General features: G+C 43.7%; 1 protein-coding gene across 4 annotated transcripts in view; it reads left to right on the forward strand.

Moving 5' to 3' along the window:
* Positions 1-15,957, forward strand: part of LOC108930337 (TSC22 domain family protein 1-like) — a 35,773-nt gene extending 19,816 nt beyond the window's left edge. Inside the window, exons 1-3 of one of the 4 annotated variants that reach the window (XM_018745554.2) lie at positions 8,698-8,997; positions 13,512-13,563; positions 14,535-15,957. In XM_018745554.2, coding sequence (XP_018601070.1) covers positions 8,912-8,997; positions 13,512-13,563; positions 14,535-14,804 — 408 coding nt within the window. In that variant the 5' untranslated portion in view covers positions 8,698-8,911 and the 3' untranslated portion in view covers positions 14,805-15,957. Of the gene's footprint in view, positions 1-8,697; positions 8,998-12,627; positions 13,027-13,511; positions 13,564-14,277; positions 14,374-14,534 lie in introns of those variants that run through there. The other 3 variants (XM_018745548.2, XM_029256823.1, XM_018745558.2) reach the window with 3 other exon arrangements.
* The last annotated feature ends 1,314 nt before the right edge of the window (positions 15,958-17,271 follow it).

A 17,271-nucleotide genomic window follows, 5' to 3' on the forward strand; every position in this document is an offset into this window, starting at 1 on the left:
TGTTCTGTGTTTGTGTGTATATTAATACCTGGGAAGTGAACTGTACAGTCAAACTTGTCGATGTGACTAAAACGTCCATCTTGTGCTCAAAACCTTGGTTGTTCTCATAAACTAAATCTTACTGCTTCTAGCCCCACTGTCAGTCAGTCATTAAGACATTTGTGTTGATTTGACTAATTTGGTTTTTTTTCTTTTTCTGTGTATTATCTGGACCTCCACTTGCTGCTTAAAGGTAAGATGCTTTTTGTTAGATTTCTATTTTGATTTAAATCAATTTTTTCTTGTATAAGTAACTATATCATGATTTGTTATAGACAGTTGCTGTTTAGTTTAAGAACCATTATAGTGTATAAAAAGCTTGTAACCATAGCTCTATGGTTGAGCTCTGTGTTGGCAGTCTGGCTGTCTGCCTGTTGGGCTTCCTGGAAGATGTACTCAGTGCAAGAGGTCAGTTTCCTTTGGTGTCTGGATTAACTAGAGATTACTTCCAAGACCTCAGCATCTTGGTTTTTGTTTGGCATAATGATGTAATCTCCCCAGTAGTCCATTACAGCAGTCACCCTGAACTTCAGCATTCAATACGATGGTGTACCCATCATTCTAAGATCAGAGTGAAGTGAAGCTCAGGTCGTGAGTCAAGCTGGGAATAGGATGGAGGGAGGGGGGTAATGGTGGTTGCTGTTGTTAATGTCTGTCCCAATGCCTTAGCTTTGGCTCATGAGATGTGTACACTGTTACTCCCAACACTATTACATACTAACCATGTGTAACTTGGTTGGGGGTGGAGAAGCGGGTTGTCGGAACAATTTTAATGGAATGCCATGTTGTGCTCGGCTGCTTTTTTCTGAGTCATCTGATAACTACCAAATCATTTTAATTTAAACGTAATGCATTGCATTCTGTTGTGTATTGCATTACATTTACATGGAAGTGATTTGGTAGTTCTGCTTTTCATGCTGGAAAATTGTCTGTATTACAGTAGTCAGGATGGGAATAGGAAAGGAATCAACTGGGATCTTGAGTCTCAGTTTGACGTTACAAAGTCTCCTGAGACCTTCCTAGCTGGAAATACTATGTGATGTGTTGATCCCTCTGATACACTGGAAGTCTCTTCATAATGGAAACTCAGAATTCAACACGAAAGTATTGAGAAAGTGGTCCAAGTTTCTAGATATGTAAATAAGACCATGCTCTGCTGGGATTGCCCCCTTATTCCCACAGCAGACCCCATTCAATATAACCAGCAGCAGTAGGAATCCAGAGTGATTCATGTCAACAGCAAAAAAAAAAAAAAAAGACATTGAAGAAATATAAATGTTTATCCTAGCCCTTCAGCCAGCGGTGCCGTGCTGACTATGTCACGAAGCTCGGATTGAAATTCGAATGGGGCCAGTGCCATTCTTCATTTTGTGGGCAAGAGTGCCAGCAACAGAACAGATAGGTATTACTTTTATTGAGGACCGTGGAAGAGAAGGCTTGGATGCACTCAACTACTCACTGCACTCGGTCCCTATCGTTAAGTGATTTAATTTAATGGACTTCTCTCGAAAAGCCTGTATCTGGAAAAATTTACATGAACATTGACTTTTGTGTCACATTAGCTTCTGAATGTCTGCTATACTTTTTATAAAGAGAGCTGTTAACCTCCCCACTCCCCAAATGGAAGTGCAACTGAGAGAAGATATTAAACATCCAGTTTAGGGGATATAGAAAACATTTATTTTACTCTATGTGGTGTCCCAAGTGTCGATACAAAAGGGATTTTTATTTAAAACTAATATTGGTGTTTCCAACTTTAGACTTAAGGTACTAATGCTGACCTTAGGAAGGGGTGGGGGGGGAAGTCAGCAGAGTAAACAGTGCTGGCATCACGTCTGAAGTGCCGCTGAAACTTTTCCATTATATTTGCTTATGTGACTCTTAAGTACATACACATTGACTTATTCTTGGCTTGTCTCGTGTCAAATTCGCCTTTGCCTTTCTGCATGCTCCTCATAGGATGCACCCAGCTAGTATGTGTTGTCCTCCCAGAGGGGTCACACACTATCACTGGGAGCAGGAACAGCAGTCTCGTTCACGCCCGCGTGTGCACGGACGCTGATAAGGCCAAGTTGGCGCAATGACAGCATCTCTGACCGCACAGCAGATTTAATCTGAGTCGAGCGCTGAGAAGTTCCTTGCCTTTCCTTCTCCTCCTGTTTGGAGCCCCTCCCCAAGATAAATCCGGACCAGTGGTCGATGTGGGTGTGTTCCAAAACTGTCTGTTCTGTAAAATGTTTGTTTTCATTGACAATAAATGCAGGCAACACAATGGTGTTAATCCTCTCAGAGGCTTAACTCGCCTTTCTTTAGTGGGGAGGGCTGGCAGTTTGTCTTTTAAAGACGAAAAGACACCCTAACTAAGTGATGTCCTTCATAATTATTACGTGGCACTTTAAATTTTCAAAATTACTTGTTAACCAGTTTTGAAGTTGTATATTAATGTGAATGCCCCAGATCCAAACTAACTTCTGTACACTCGTTCTTGATGGCTTTACTCTGCTGAGCTATTCTTATTCACTCTGTCAGAATAGTCCAGTTTAAGACTCGGAACAGAAGAGAACTGAATTCAGGGCATGTGCCCTAGAGCGTGCAACATTACTGAAGTTTTGATTGTACTAGAGGTACCAAGGTCCCAAAGATAGCAGACTCCATAGTGTGTCAGGCCATGATGTAATAACTAGAGCGCTGAGCATCTTTTGATCCTTGGAACTGGAGAACATTTGTTTAAGGAGAGCAGTTTCAGGTTAAGGGACATCCAGACCCAACCTTCATCTAAATGAGGGTAATCCAAGCCCTATAGGTTGGGGGTTTATTAATACTTCTGTCACACGGAGCCTCATCCCCTGGCTGAGCACACAGTTAATCCTAAAGTAAGGTCTAAGCTTTGGGACAGATTGCACGCAGGAAGCAGGCGAATGATGTGTACAGTCTTTTATTGGAAACCCTCCTTTATGCTTGCCGTATATAATCTCTTAATGAACTGCCAGGCTGCTTTATGAAGACAACTCATTGGGTGCCTTTATTTATTTTGGTGTTTTTATTTTTTGACAGTATGCTTAGGTTAATCTGCTGCAGTGTTAACTAGGGTTTGTGTTTTTATCCAGTGCTTGATGTGAAAGTCTGTCTATGGTATGAACCCCTTGTCTTTGGGTCTGAGTCCCAGTGCTGGGTATGGTCACCAGTTGAGCTCATTGTCTTAATGTGATGCTGAAGAAAGCTGTACTGGAATTCACCGCCTGTCAATTATACGTTCCCTGGAATCCGAATAGGGAAATGTCCAACAGACTTCCAAGGGACAGGGTTGAGACCAACAGACAACCCTCCACTACCCACCCACCCACCCACCAAAACAACACATCACCCAGAGAGGGGGCTGGCCACAGGGACAAATCTTTCATGCTCTTTACATCTCTCCCCAGGAGATGGGGTGAGCACAGGTCCCCCTCACCATATGGTGCTTTGTTATGTAACACTGCCATGTGTGCTTTGCAGGCCCTTGGTGGCCAGTTGCAGCCCAGCTGGAGTCTGCTGCGGTTCAGGGAAGGGTCATCGTTCAGCCTTGTTGGTTAGGAGGGTGACTGCTACAGCAGAGCAGTGATCACTTTGGTCTAAGCCAGATGGTCTTAGTGTCAAGCATAGTCCTTCGGTGCTCTCGTAAATGTAAGCCTTATCGTTCAGGACAGCCGGGGGGGGGTAAGTTCTGTATGTTCCACACTGGTCCGTGAGCTCCATTCATGTTCCTTGCCACCGCAGACTGGCAGTTCCACAGCCACGCCCTAATCTCTCAGGGACAGTAGCCACTGGTTTTGACTGAGAGAACTGGATTCCTCCAGCCTGTATATCCTGACAGCAGCTCAGCTGGAATGAGAGTGAGCAGGGTGCTCCATGCAATGCTGCGATGACTGCTTTGGGAGGGGCCAGGAGGGAATACCCTTCTGATCCTATGGTAAAACAAACAGTATGTTTAATTCACCCACCTGGAGAGCTGCACTGTATTTTACCTGCATATGTCTCCTTTGTTTTAGAAAAGGTCATTGCGAAATGAGTAACGAGTTAAGAAAGTTTACCACCCTACATACATTTGACTATTGTGTAGCACCAATACACTGCATGAGCTGATGGTTGATGACCCTTGGCTTTTTTTGCAGACCACCATCTGCATTCAGCTCTTGTCTCTTTACCTCTCCTCCCTTCTATGGCTTGGGCATAGATTCTGAAAGAGACATTTCATGATTGCTATTTTTAAGTGAAAGATGTACTTCATACACAGAAAATTTCTGGCATATGCTGGATAGTTAAGCAGAGCTTTTTCTGCAGATAAATGAGTCTGACTGAATTTACAGGTAGTTAAATTCTAGGTTCCTGTCTGTTCTCTGCAGGTCCACTTTGTTACAGACTAACTAGACTAACATTATCTGTACAAGATTGAATTAAATATTAACAAAATCATCTGAAGTTCATGAAATGTACTGATATGTTTTCTGTGGTTTACATATAGGCATTATCTGAAACTGACAGACACACACAGTGCAACAGTTTTGAAGTTTTAGGATTTGGGGCCAGTTCTGCTTTTCAAAGCAAGAAAGCATAATTTTTACTTTTGTTATGTGTAGTAGAATTTCAAGAATCTTGTCTTACACATGCCCATATTATGTTGTCTTTTTGCCATTGTGTTTCAACATGCGTGACACTGTTGCCCATGTTTGGGCTGTGGCCTGGTTACATGGCAACCGTTGCCACGCTGCTTTTCAGTGGTAAATGTGCTTGAGACCTTATTGCGAAAAAGATCTCCCTTATGTTTTTCATCTCTCACTTCTCATAAACTAACCACTTTTTTTGGCTGACTGGGGCTCTGCTTGGACCTGCTTCATAGGAATTGATCATTGTGTGTGCAGCTAAGAGTTTTCATGCCATTCTACATGCTGGGTGTTAAAGTACATTATTACAGGATTAACTGGATCAGATGGATCTTAATAGAGGTGTGTGACTGAACATGTTCCTTTATTTTGTATGTGTCACCCTTACAGCATTACATCTGAATGAGCAGATCATACTGTGAAGAAATGACAAAGCTCACAGCAAGCATGTGCTGCATCGCTCCAAGGTCTTGTCTATTGTGTTCAGTGATAGGATCACTTGTTGACTGAAATCTAGGGTTTCAATTAGCTGGTGTCCTCATGGATGGTCTTCTAGAGGCCTTGTCCAGCTGATCGTTGCCCCTTAAATGAGGAAATCTGCCTGGTATTTGACGGTGAATCAGTTTCCTTTTTAAACTCAATGAATTGGTGCTTTTCTCCATTACGTGGAAAAGGAAAAAAGCAAATGAATGAAATCAACAAATTTTGTCAATTTTTTTTGACTGACAGTGGAGCCGAAGACTAAGACTTAGCTTCTGTGACCAACCAAGGATTTGACCTCTTGGCACATGACTATATAGTTCACTTCACAGGTATTATAATAGACACAAACACAGAACAATAGTCACTTGCTCATTGTTCACAGCGTAATACAATTCCTTCACTGAAGGTGTCCTCATAACATTAATTATCGACTCAATTTTGGATTACAGAACTGACTTTAGACCTCCGTGTTCTGTTTCCATGGTATTGTGTGCTTTCCAGTCTATACCTGTAGAACTATCTTTCCCACTACACAGTGGACACACACACACACTGCCTGAAACCGCTTGTCCCAAGCGGGGGTCGCGGCAAGCCAGAGCCTAACGTGGCAACGCAGGGTGCAAGGCTGGAGGGGGAGGACTATACCGAGGACGGGACGCCAGTCTGTCGCAAGGCACCCCAGACCCACCGGAGAGCAGGCACAGGCCAAACCTGCTGCGCCACTGTGCCACCACGCAGAGGAAGAGTCACAAAATTCAACAGACATTGAGACCAAGACACTTCTGGATAGTGACGGAATCATTTAATTGCTGCTCCTGGAAAACCCTAGTATGTTCTCTTCAGAAATCACACAGTTGGCTAGTTTTTACAATTAGATTTTAGGGTACTTGCCTTGATCAAGGGTATTGTAGCAAAGCAAGGTTTAAAGCTTGGAATTTTGGCATGCAGTGTCTCTTAACCACTACACCGCTTGGTGGCCCAGTTTTGGTGATACTCTTGTTTGCTTCTGAAGCCCAAGATTATCAATGCTTGATTTTTTTTGCATTTATTCTTTTTACTTTGTAAATATTTATTCTGTGTTTGTGTCAGCGGTCTGTCTTGTTTATTGTTTGTGATACTGAAAGCACCAAGCACCGAAGCAAATTCCTTGTGAGTGTCAGCACACTTGGCAAATAAAACCTTATTCTGATAATTCAGTGTTTGATTCTCCTGTCTTGAGGACTTTGGTTACAGTACCTGAATTCTGGGGGCACGGTGGAGCGACCGGCTTGGCCGGGTCCTGCCCTCTGGTGGGTCTGGGGTGCCTTGCGACGGCCTGGCGTCCCATCCGGGGTCTGTCCCCACCCCCTCCAGTCTTGCACCCTGTGCTGCCAGGTTAGGCTCCAGCTCACTGTGACCTTGCTTAGGACAAGTGGTTTCAGACTGTGTGTTTGTACCAGAATTCCTTTCTAGTTTCCATTTGCTGTGTTTTCAGCAGAATTATCTTGACTGGATAGCAGGTACTCATGTTCTCCTTAACCAGGTCATTTGGATACAAGATTAACCTGACTTGATGAAGGCTGGATGCAAGCTTATCCTGTCTCCCCCTCCCCCCAGTTCTTCCCCTTTTCATGGGATTTCTGCCTTTTGGTCAAATCTTGACAATAGCAGGTATTCCAACATTTCTTGCACAGCTGTTTACAGTAGTGGAACTTGCAAAACAGGCTATACTTTATCTAAAATTTATGTATGTTTACAGCAGATAGCAAATCCCACCAGTAACTGAAGCGGAAGAATTACTTGCACTTGACTGATCATCCATGTAATGAACATTCAGTACAAGGTATGGAAGCCCTGAGCTGCGTTGTAGTGCACATAGCTGCTTTTAGCCATTGTTTATCAGTAGGTCACTGTCTTGTATCCACGCGAATCATGAGCAGCGATTGGAGTACATGGCACACAGACCCTCTTATCTAGCTTTTTGAGCACTAACCCTTAAGCAGAGTGTATTTTTTTTTTTTTTTTTTTTTTTTTTTAAATTGCTTACCACACCTCTCCTCTGCAGGCACAAAAGACTGCAGCAGTTGCATTTAATATGGCATAAGAGGCAGCCAAGAGTTTGACTGCTTCTTACATCATAACTTGGGGTCATCAGTTTCTTTGTGTAACATCCCCATAATGGCTCCAGACAAAGTAGGGTAGGTGTAGGTTTGTGTATATTTAGTGGCCTTCAAATCTAGAGCGAGGGACCCCTTCTCTGTCCCCACCCCCTCAACAGGCTTTTCCATTATAGCTCCAGGCATCCACTTCAGACCCACACTATTTAGCCAAGTGGTCCCATTCTGGTCCTCTTGGCAATTTCTTGTCTTTCTGCTGGCTCAGTGAATGCTGGGATTCTTTTCACATTACTTCTGCTAGCTTGCCTTTCACGCCGGTTGTCGTGTTCCAGCGTTACATAAGTTGCTGGGAGGGTGTTCAGTGCAGCATGGTTGCTTGTGCCTATGTTGCTCTGGCCTCAGATTTGAAAGATAAACTGGAATCTATATGAGTGGAGTTGTGAGCTCTGAGTGTTGACCACAGTTGGCGTTACTGATGTTGCACCCAGGGTTTACCCTGCCACACACCCTATGTTTTCTGCATATATCCTGGACTACCCTAGTGCTACATTGGATGAGGGATTATTGATGATGGATAAGTGTTTTTTGAAGTCTGAAAGTTCAGCTTTAGACCGGAAACACTGGCTTATTGACCAAAGCAGTTCTTAACACGGTGACGTAACGTGTCCTTCAGGTGTTAATTGGACAGCGCATTCTGCCTGTCTAATGCATTCTGCTCAGTTTCTACAACCACCAGTGTGACCTTCATGCTGCTGAATGCCAAAGGGCACTTGGTGCCAACCTGTTCCAGTTACATAAAAAAACTGGTTTTCATGGTTCTTGTCATAGTCCTGCATGTTTTTAGCTACTATGCTACTACCAAAGCACATGTATACCTGTGCAGCTATGTGGACCTCATGGCTTCTCCCACAGCAGATGAGGTACCTTGGAACAGTAAAATATAATTGGGAAAAATATGTAATGTTTTCTATCAAAGACCAGCAATAATATTTACATGTGGACAATGCTGCTGCACCATCAGTCCTACCCCAGGAGGCTTTGCTTAATAAGAATCATGAAAGAGCAAGGTGTGTCTGTATATGTTAATTCCACACCTGCAGGCAATCCAGACAGACCCCCCCTGGCTCAAGCAGGTGAACTCCTGTCTGCTGCAGGGCTGTTTGCCGGTGGGTGCTAATCCTACGAGGTACAGGAGCACTGATGGGAGGTGACAGGATAAGCCCCCTCACATGGGCAAGTGGGGCGAACGGAGGACCGCGGGGGGGGGCACAGGGAGCGTGCAGAGAAGCAGGCGCGGGGGGCTGCCTTGCATGCAGCGATTTGTAAAAGCACCGATCATAGACAGGACGCTAATCCCCAATGACGGTTTATGTAACTGCCAGGATCACGTGGCGCAGGAAATGATGTGACGTCGCAGCCTGCCGCGCTCTCATTCCCGTTCGGCCATTGGCGAGTGTGCCTACGTGAGGGAGCCGAGCTGAGACGGCGAGTACAGTGTGAGCGACCCCTGCCAAGCCTTGGCTTTTGTTCTTCTGTCCTCCTCTATCCTGACGGTGTCAGAGCAGGCACTTCGTAGGGGTCCTGGGATCGGCAGAGGTCGGCGGGAACGATAGATACTTTGTTGCTGCAGGTGGAGCGCTGATTAACACATCAATGAGAGAAACGGTGATCCCCGAGCAGGGCCCGGAAGAGATGGCCATGAAGCTATTGTTCTGGGAGCTGGAACAGCACTTGAAGAGGTAAACCTGCAGCCAAAGCGCTATGAAAGGGCCATTGCATGGTCTTTCGGGAGCTCTTTTCAATGCTTTTGTGTCACGTTGACTATATTTATATGCACTTTGGGTAGAATGTAATGGTCTGGATGGGGAAAAATAGTCCTGCATGGCTTTCTCCCCTTGTAAATTTCATTAACACATTTCACTGAAGTAACGTTATACCTTGAGAAACTGTTATACAGTTTTTGTGTTTTTTTTTTTTAAATTAATGTTAACTTCATGTAAAATAAGTTAATCTTGAAAGAATGTTTCAGGGAATTCCTTTAAACCAGGATCCAAGTTTCGAAAAATGTCTGTCTTTACATGCTTGTATGTCATTTCGTTTGGAATTTTGTTGACTTTTGATAAGACAATGCAGGGATTGCCTAAAAAGAATTCTTTTATCCGTCATAAAACTGAAGCTGGGCCCTCTACAGTGGTGGTGATGATGATGATAATTTTATTGTTAATTGTTGTATTAATTCTGCTTCCCTATAGGGAGCATTGTTTTACTTTAACCGACATAAACTAATGAAGACGGCACACAGCATAGTGGTTAAAGCTGCTGGTTTCCAATCAAAGGAATTTGGTTGTAATTCCTGCCCCTTGAGAAAATATGCTTGATCAGTTTACTTACTGTGAATAATACAGTAAAAATTTCCCTGCTGTATAAATTGACAAATCATTACAAGTTGCTTTAGGGTAAAGCATCATCTAAATGGATGAATAATATGTTTCTTGCATGCGCTTACATTGTGAAATTGTAGGTTAACGAATGAACATGCGTACAGGACTGATGTTGGGGTATATTTGGATTGTGTAATTATTCTAAACCTGTTTCCTGCCAAAGAACTACAGAAGAGATGGGCCACTTCAGCAGCTTACCTAGGCTCTTGGCTTCATCTGGGGAAAAGCCACTTCATTTAATTAGGATAAGTTGTCTCTATTTTCTGTCCAGTAATATAGGATCACTATATTTGAAGCACTTCTGAATCCTGCTTCCCTCTTGCCCAGTGCTGTATTCGGAAGATCTTGTTGTATGGCTGTGTGATGGATCATTTTCACAGTAAAAGCTATCTCAAGAGTCTGGAGAGTGCAGGGCGACTGTGTGTGAAAATGTTCTTAAAGACGTGCCAAATGTGGTGCGTTAATTGTGCAGTCAGAGGATATGCTGCAGTTAGGATTGCAGATGGCAGTACAGGCAGTCGTCCACGAAGCCGTGCTCTTCATAACGCTTTCCACAGCTGAAGGCATCCAGGCAAATGTGTAACAGCTGACGAGTTTAGTTTTCTGTACATCACACCACTCTCCTTGCCTGTCTGACGTTAATGGGCATGTTTGACTGAGAAGACTCAACCTGTCTTCTGTGGAGACTCATTGGTGAGGAGTGGAAAAAGCATTAAAAAAAGCATCATCCCTTAATCTCTTCCCGCAGCCCATTGACAAGTGGAGGGCTAAGCTTTGTAGGCTGGCCCATGTGAAGAGCTTTGCTTCATGTAAACACATTGGAGACACAGAAGAACATGTGTTGAGATGGGAACAGTTCCACTGTGAGAACTTTGTGCATAATGAAGACCCTGTTTACTTTGGTTGAGCATAATGAGCTGAAAGGCCATCTTTGTGTTTTATTGTGGTGGTGTGACTGCATTTTAGGATGCCATCTTGCAGGTTTACATTTATTCATCTAGCTGATGCTTTTCTCCAAAGCAACTTAATTGTAAGAAGCTTAACATTATATTTACCCGTTTATACAGTTGGGTAATTTTACTGGAGCAATTTTAGGGTAAGTACCTTTTTCAAGGGTACTACAGTTGAAGGTGAGAATCGAAGCTGCGACTTTTGGGCCCAAAGGCAGTAGCTCTAACCACTACGCTACCACCAAGTGCAGGTGACATTTTCCCAAAATTATTCAGGTTTTAGCATTATTGTTATAGCATTATTTCAATTTCTGCATGTGGAGTTATTTTTTACGCTTTATGATGGGTTTATTTGGATGGTGAATGGCAGCTGTGTATATATAAATATACAAAGTATATGAACTTACTCAGCACTTGAATACAAAGAGGAACATCTGTTGTGTCTAACTGGTTACGTTTAAAATGGCCTATTTACATTGTTGCCATGTTCTCATAGGTGTGTGTGTGATGTGGTACTGTGCACTTTAGTTTGGCAGTTAAACTTCTGTGGTTACTTTGGACTCGTTCACGTTGTCAGAGTTAAGTTAGCATCACTTCAGATCTGGTGCCATGTTGCATCTGGTCTTCTCACAAGAGTTACAAACTGACAATTTATTCAGTTTTTACAGCTTGTAAATTTGGTGTTTCTTACTCATGCCACTGTGTACTGTGGTCACTGTGTTTGGACATTTGACCACAGGAAGAACTCATACAAAGGTGCAAATCTTGGCATCCTCTGGATGGAGCAGAGGACTGAAGGCAGTGTGAAAACATGCCTGAGAAGGGCGTCTTTCTCTGCCCTGGAACGATTGCGGAATTCCATTCAGATCTTTTGTTTATTCCCGTTAATTCTTCTGCATGACTCAGTTACAGTGGTGGCCGATTTCAGGCATGCAGCAGAAATCCTCTGGAATTAGGCTCACTGGGAGGTTGGTGTTTGGTTCCTCACTCCTATTCATTCTTACCAGTGCTGACTGGACTGTTCACTTGGATTCCAGGAGAATTTGCTGTGGAAATACTGTAGTACCTGATTCAAAGTCATGACTGCAGGGTGTCTGCTGGCTGTAGACACTGGTTGTATGTTTGTGGTTCTAATTTAAGTGCTGTCTAGAATGTATGGGACAAATGAATTACAGTACAAAAGTAATGCAAGTAAATGTACAGTAACAGGCATAACTGTTTGATCTCAATATTTTACATTTATTCATTTAGCTGCCGCTTTTCTCCGACAACAGTACAGAAAGTGTATTACATCAACACAAGGAGTGTTTTGGATGCCGACGCGATTCTTGACTTGATTCTTGACAGTGAATTTGTTACAATCCGCCATATGAACAATATACATTAAACGAGTAGTTATATATATGCTTTCTTAAACATACAGATTCTAATTTTGTATTTTATACTCCCCTTCCAAGATGTTTATTTCAATTTTAAAACTTTCATTACCGAAATACTGTATAACGTACGTTATTTATTGTATTAGGACGCGCATTTAGGAAGGTTTATTTTCTTCTCTTAAATGCTGTAATTTTTTCACCGACAGGTGGCGGCATTTTACGTGAAATGTTTAAAATATCAGCATCTCGTCGCACCTGCAGCATCCTCTCGTCTTTTGGGTCAAAAACGATGGCTTAATTGCTGTTGGTAGATAAAATGTAATACTTGCTTCGGGTTATTTGTATGATAATTTAAAATATTTTTGTTTAAACTAGTGTTTAATCTGTAGTTCTCTCTACATGTGTGAGGCGCGGGACTGCACGGCCGCTGCACGGCATCTGCACAGTGTGTCTCCGCGATGTACAGTTTAATAGGTCGTTCTTCCTCGCTACAGCCGGTTTTTCCCGGTTTGGTAATGTATACATGAATATATTATGCTAAGGACGATCGGCTGAGTTTCAGGTGGGGGTGCGGCTGCATTGGTTATGCAAATAAGCTCGATCCTCGGCCAATGAGGTGCGTCGGAGCGCGTGCGTCTTGCGCGTATTATGCAGATAGGCTGGAGGCTGCGGGTTTTGAGCAGCGCGCGGTTGAGCTGACCTTGGAGATCCATCGTGGCACGCTGGTGTGTGAAAAGCGTTTACCGGTGGAAATACACTGTTCTACGGGGAAAGCGGGCCGCCGCTCCAACGCCAGCGCGGATCCGAGCAGGAGAGAATGTGATTTTTGACCCCGGTGGCGAAGCGGAGCCTTGGTTCGGCTGCAGCCCTTGCGTGTGGACGCTGTGGCAGGCAGGAAGAGCGATGGATGTGGGTGTCTGTCAGCTCCGGGACTTCTCCATATCATTCTTATCAGCGCTGCTGGGTGCGGAAAGCTCGGCCCTCGGCCTCGAACATAGGTAAAAAAGGAAAAATACAGCGAAAAACACTGGGTGGGAAGGAGGAGGAACGGTGTAAATCCGACGTAATCCCCGAGTGCTGAAGCCCGTTTTTTCACTGACGATACTCTGCATTTGAATTAAATATTATATTATATTGCCTTATTGCACGTTTTCGTTTCATTGTTGTGAGATGTACGTCCCCATTTTTTTTTTTGTTGGATAACGTTTAGTGCGCGCGAAGGAGATGTGTAAATACCGCCCAGAACGAGCGCGTTCTTGTTCAGTCGTATGTTTAAAATGGATGGAAAGGAAGATACGATAATGTTTAGGTAGCAGAAAAATGGGTAAAGCCACGTCTCCTCGTCTGGAGTGAAATAATAAATGCACTGAATCAGACTAGTCTGACGGTCGTTTTCTCTGTTGGTGGCGGCGTCTTTTCCTTGTGTGTAGTGTGTTAATGCTTTCGTGTCATTTTAATGTGTGTGTTTAAATGCCTCCTACAGCTCGTCCGGAGCCAGCGTCGTGGCCATCGACAACAAAATAGAGCAAGCGATGGTGAGTGATACAATTTCACACCCCAAAGATGTTATTAACCTGGGTTTCCTCTCAGTAATTTTTAAAATTTTTCTCATTTTATAATTATATGTCCAATTTTTAGAGCCTTTCAAACGACAACAATTCCGGTTATTTACACAAGTCCAGAATTCTGACGTCTTAAAAGAAAAAGCTGAGCTCCACAAACGGATGCAGAAATTTTTACTAAACACATTTATGTAGCTCTTTACCCTGCTGTTTACTTGAAACGATCGCACGAGCGTTTGATTACAGCTGACGAGCCCGCTTTAACCTTTTGGACCATGTTTCCACTGGGAGTGTTGTTGTGCCCAGGCTGTTTTGTTTTTTTTATTACTTTCTGTTGTATTTCTCCGCTGTAATATAAGGCAGACGAATAAATTTAATGAGCCGCAGCAACGGGAAATGAAGCGATTTAAACCCCAGGACTGGTTTCCCTGGCAGCTGTTGTGCCGCTGGGCGCGTGCCCGCCAGGGATGCACGCGACCGTCGAGTCCCCGCTGTTGCTAGGCAAACTCGGAGCGTTTTACGCGCGAGTATAAATAACTCGGCCTGTGATTGGCTGCCTCTCCGGGAGGCCGGCCATTTTGTCCTTTTAGTGACGCAGTGCGTTCGCGTAACAACGAGGGAGGATCTCTGCGGAGCGTTGGCCCGTTTTCTAGCGGCCCCAGGTGCGTGTGCGCGCAGAGCGCTCTCGGTGTTGCTGGGCGGTCGCGGAGCGCTTTCCCCTTAGGCCGACCTTTCATCGTCCTTAAAAGCTGAAACTCAATAATGCCTTCATACCACAACCAAGTATATATGTACACCAGTATACATGCAGTTTTCTATTAATATATAAAATGGATTATTCATTCTAGTAGAAGGATTTGCCACATAGTTCTGTTTTGCACAATTACAGCCTAAAAAATCCTCTGCGAAAAATGCTTAACCTTGTTTGCTTTCTGCTTTTTCAGGATCTGGTGAAGAGCCACTTGATGTACGCTGTGCGGGAGGAAGTGGAGGTTTTAAAAGAACAGATTAAAGAACTCATTGAAAGGAACTCGCAGCTGGAACAGGAGAACAACCTGCTGAAGACTCTGGCCAGCCCAGAGCAGCTGGCCCAGTTCCAGGCTCAAGTCCAGAGTGGCTCGCCATCAGCGCCCACGCAGCCGCCAGGGACGGGCGCACAGCAGAGCACCCCGCCGACCCAGCCCGCTCCACAGAGCTCCGGACCCTCGGCATAGCACATAAGGCCACAGAAGGAGGAACTGTAAATACATAGGCCCAAAATAAAGAATGAACATGCTGCCATGCTGCAGCTGTGTGGAGAGGATTCAGTTCCAATATTTGCACATATTTATCTTCACAAGTGTTAATATCCTGCAAGACGCTTTACACACTTCAGACAATCGTCTTCAACAAAGGGATTCTTGGTGGATGACAAAGATCGCCAAAATCCACGGACTGCCGAGGACATTTGTGAATAATGTTTTTGTGGGAAAGCAGCTTACAGAATCATTGTGCCTGCGTCTTAGGAGTTCAGTCAATGTCCATTTCTGCGATGGCTCTGGAATTTAATTTTATAGTGTGTATATATACCAATCTTTTCCAGGCTGTGAGCTAATTAAAGAGCAAGCACTTTTCTGGAGACAAATGTGAAGCGTTTTCGATGACGATCAACAGATTTGAACCTCCCATTTGATATTAAGAAGACAGGAAAGAGGTGGTTTTAAAGATTTGCATTTACCACAGTGTCTGTAGATGGAGTGGATCGGCCCGCACAAGGAAGGCAGTTAAATTTTAGCTATCTGACATAGAAATCCTGCCTTTCTAAATTTAAAGCTGCTTCTTGCCTAAGCCATGAAACCAGGTTTGTAAATCTGAGGGAAGAGAGACGGGGGTGGGGGCATTTGCCGAATTTCACCGCGGGTTTGATAGGCTCATGTATATTTATGTATTTAGTGTAAGTGCTCTGTAAAATAGTAATATTGAGATGAGCGAAACAAATACTTACGTTGTACAAATTGAAGTCGAGATGTAAAGGTGGGCTTACCCGAGTAAGTCTGCACGGTCTAACGTTGTAAATCAGGTATTTAGCTTTCCAGCAGTTTAGGACATTTTATTGACAGCCAGTGATGTTCTTGGTTACTTTAAATTCTATTGTAAACCACTTGTTCATTTGAGAAGTTGCATCCTTCTGAACACACCTTGACAGTGACACTCCAGATGTTAAACATTTAAACTTCAATAAGTAACAAATCAAATCTGACACAGATTTTGCATATATGTGAAAATTGTATGCTTACATTGTGTGCATGTTCCTCAAATCCAGAGAAAGTTACCATAATTCAGTTGCACTTGACAGCTCTCAACATAAAATAAAAAGAAAAAAAAACCTACTGGGCTGTGTAGTGTTTGTGTGTGACCTTTGTTGAACTCGTTTCGTAAGGATTTTAAGAGTATTCATGTTGCTGTGAAGCTGAGCTCCAATACCGCGGTTTCCAGGAAAGTGGCAGACAACTAAAAGAAGTGCCTTCAACACAGCAGTAAGGCTAGTTGATTGGCAGGTTACGTGTTTTAGTTTTTGCCGTCCCTCAAGTCTGTCATGCTCCAGCATATAAATGCAGTGCCTTAGCCGCCGAGTACGTGTGAACGAGGCTCATCCAAGTTGCGGGTGCGTTCCTTCATAATTTTAGATGACTGGAAGAGGACCCCAAAAATTCACTTGGGACGTGACGGGGCCGGGGCATGTAGAAACGAGCGAGGAGGTCATCTGAAGGAACCGGTGTCCAGCAGACCGGTGTCTCGGCACCTTTGTGGACGGTTCCACAAGTGGCCTTCGGTGGACAGTTTTCACACAAGCTTCCAAACCACCATCTAATGAAGAGCCTTGTGGGTTGGACCATTGCCTCGGAAGGTGTCCCTCCCAGCAGGGAGAAAACGCCACATCGTGCAAAACACACCATCAACTGTCAAGTGCTTTCATATTCTTCCCTAATTAGGTGTCATTAAACGGAATCCCACAATTCTATTCTTTGATTCTGTTACCAGTCAATATTTTTGTGTTCAGCGTCTTGTTTAGATGTCTTGTGAATGACGCCGAGTTCACTCCCTATAGGGCTGCTACTGGGCTGCTGTAATAGGTTTTTTTTATTTACACGCTCTAATACTTGTATAATATTCCATTTAAATTTTCGGTAAGTGTGCTTCTGCAGCCTTGTGCAGTTTCCGTCGGGATTAATGTCGCTTTTGTCTTTTCTGCAGGACTGAAGTAGGTTTACCAAAGTGAGAGGGGGTTGGTTCATCGAAAATCACTTTGCCCTTTACAGATGTGAGCATTACTGGTATGACACCCTGTAACAGTGTATTCGAATTTTGAGTTTGGTAATGAGATCAAAGTGAAATACTCAAGCAGCTGAGGTGTCTCCTTGTCCTGTTGCTGAGGACACAACTATCTCCATTTTACCCCACCTCTGGATCCCTTCTCTAGGAAACAGCACAGCGCATAGAACTGGTGCCTTTGGATCTAAAGGTTGCTGGATTGAATCTCTTTCACCTGCAGTACCCTTGATCAGGGTATACACCCTAAATGGCTCCAGTGAAATTGCCCATGTGTATCACATTTACCTGGTACTTTTTTCAAAGCACTTAGTGTTAAGGTTGCAATTATTTACCCGTTTATTGAGCTGGGTAATTTTGCTGGAGCAATTT

The sequence above is a fragment of the Scleropages formosus genome, chromosome 12 (genome assembly GCF_900964775.1).
Source record: "Scleropages formosus chromosome 12, fSclFor1.1, whole genome shotgun sequence".
In the NCBI taxonomy this organism is placed as follows: Eukaryota; Metazoa; Chordata; class Actinopteri; order Osteoglossiformes; family Osteoglossidae; genus Scleropages; species Scleropages formosus.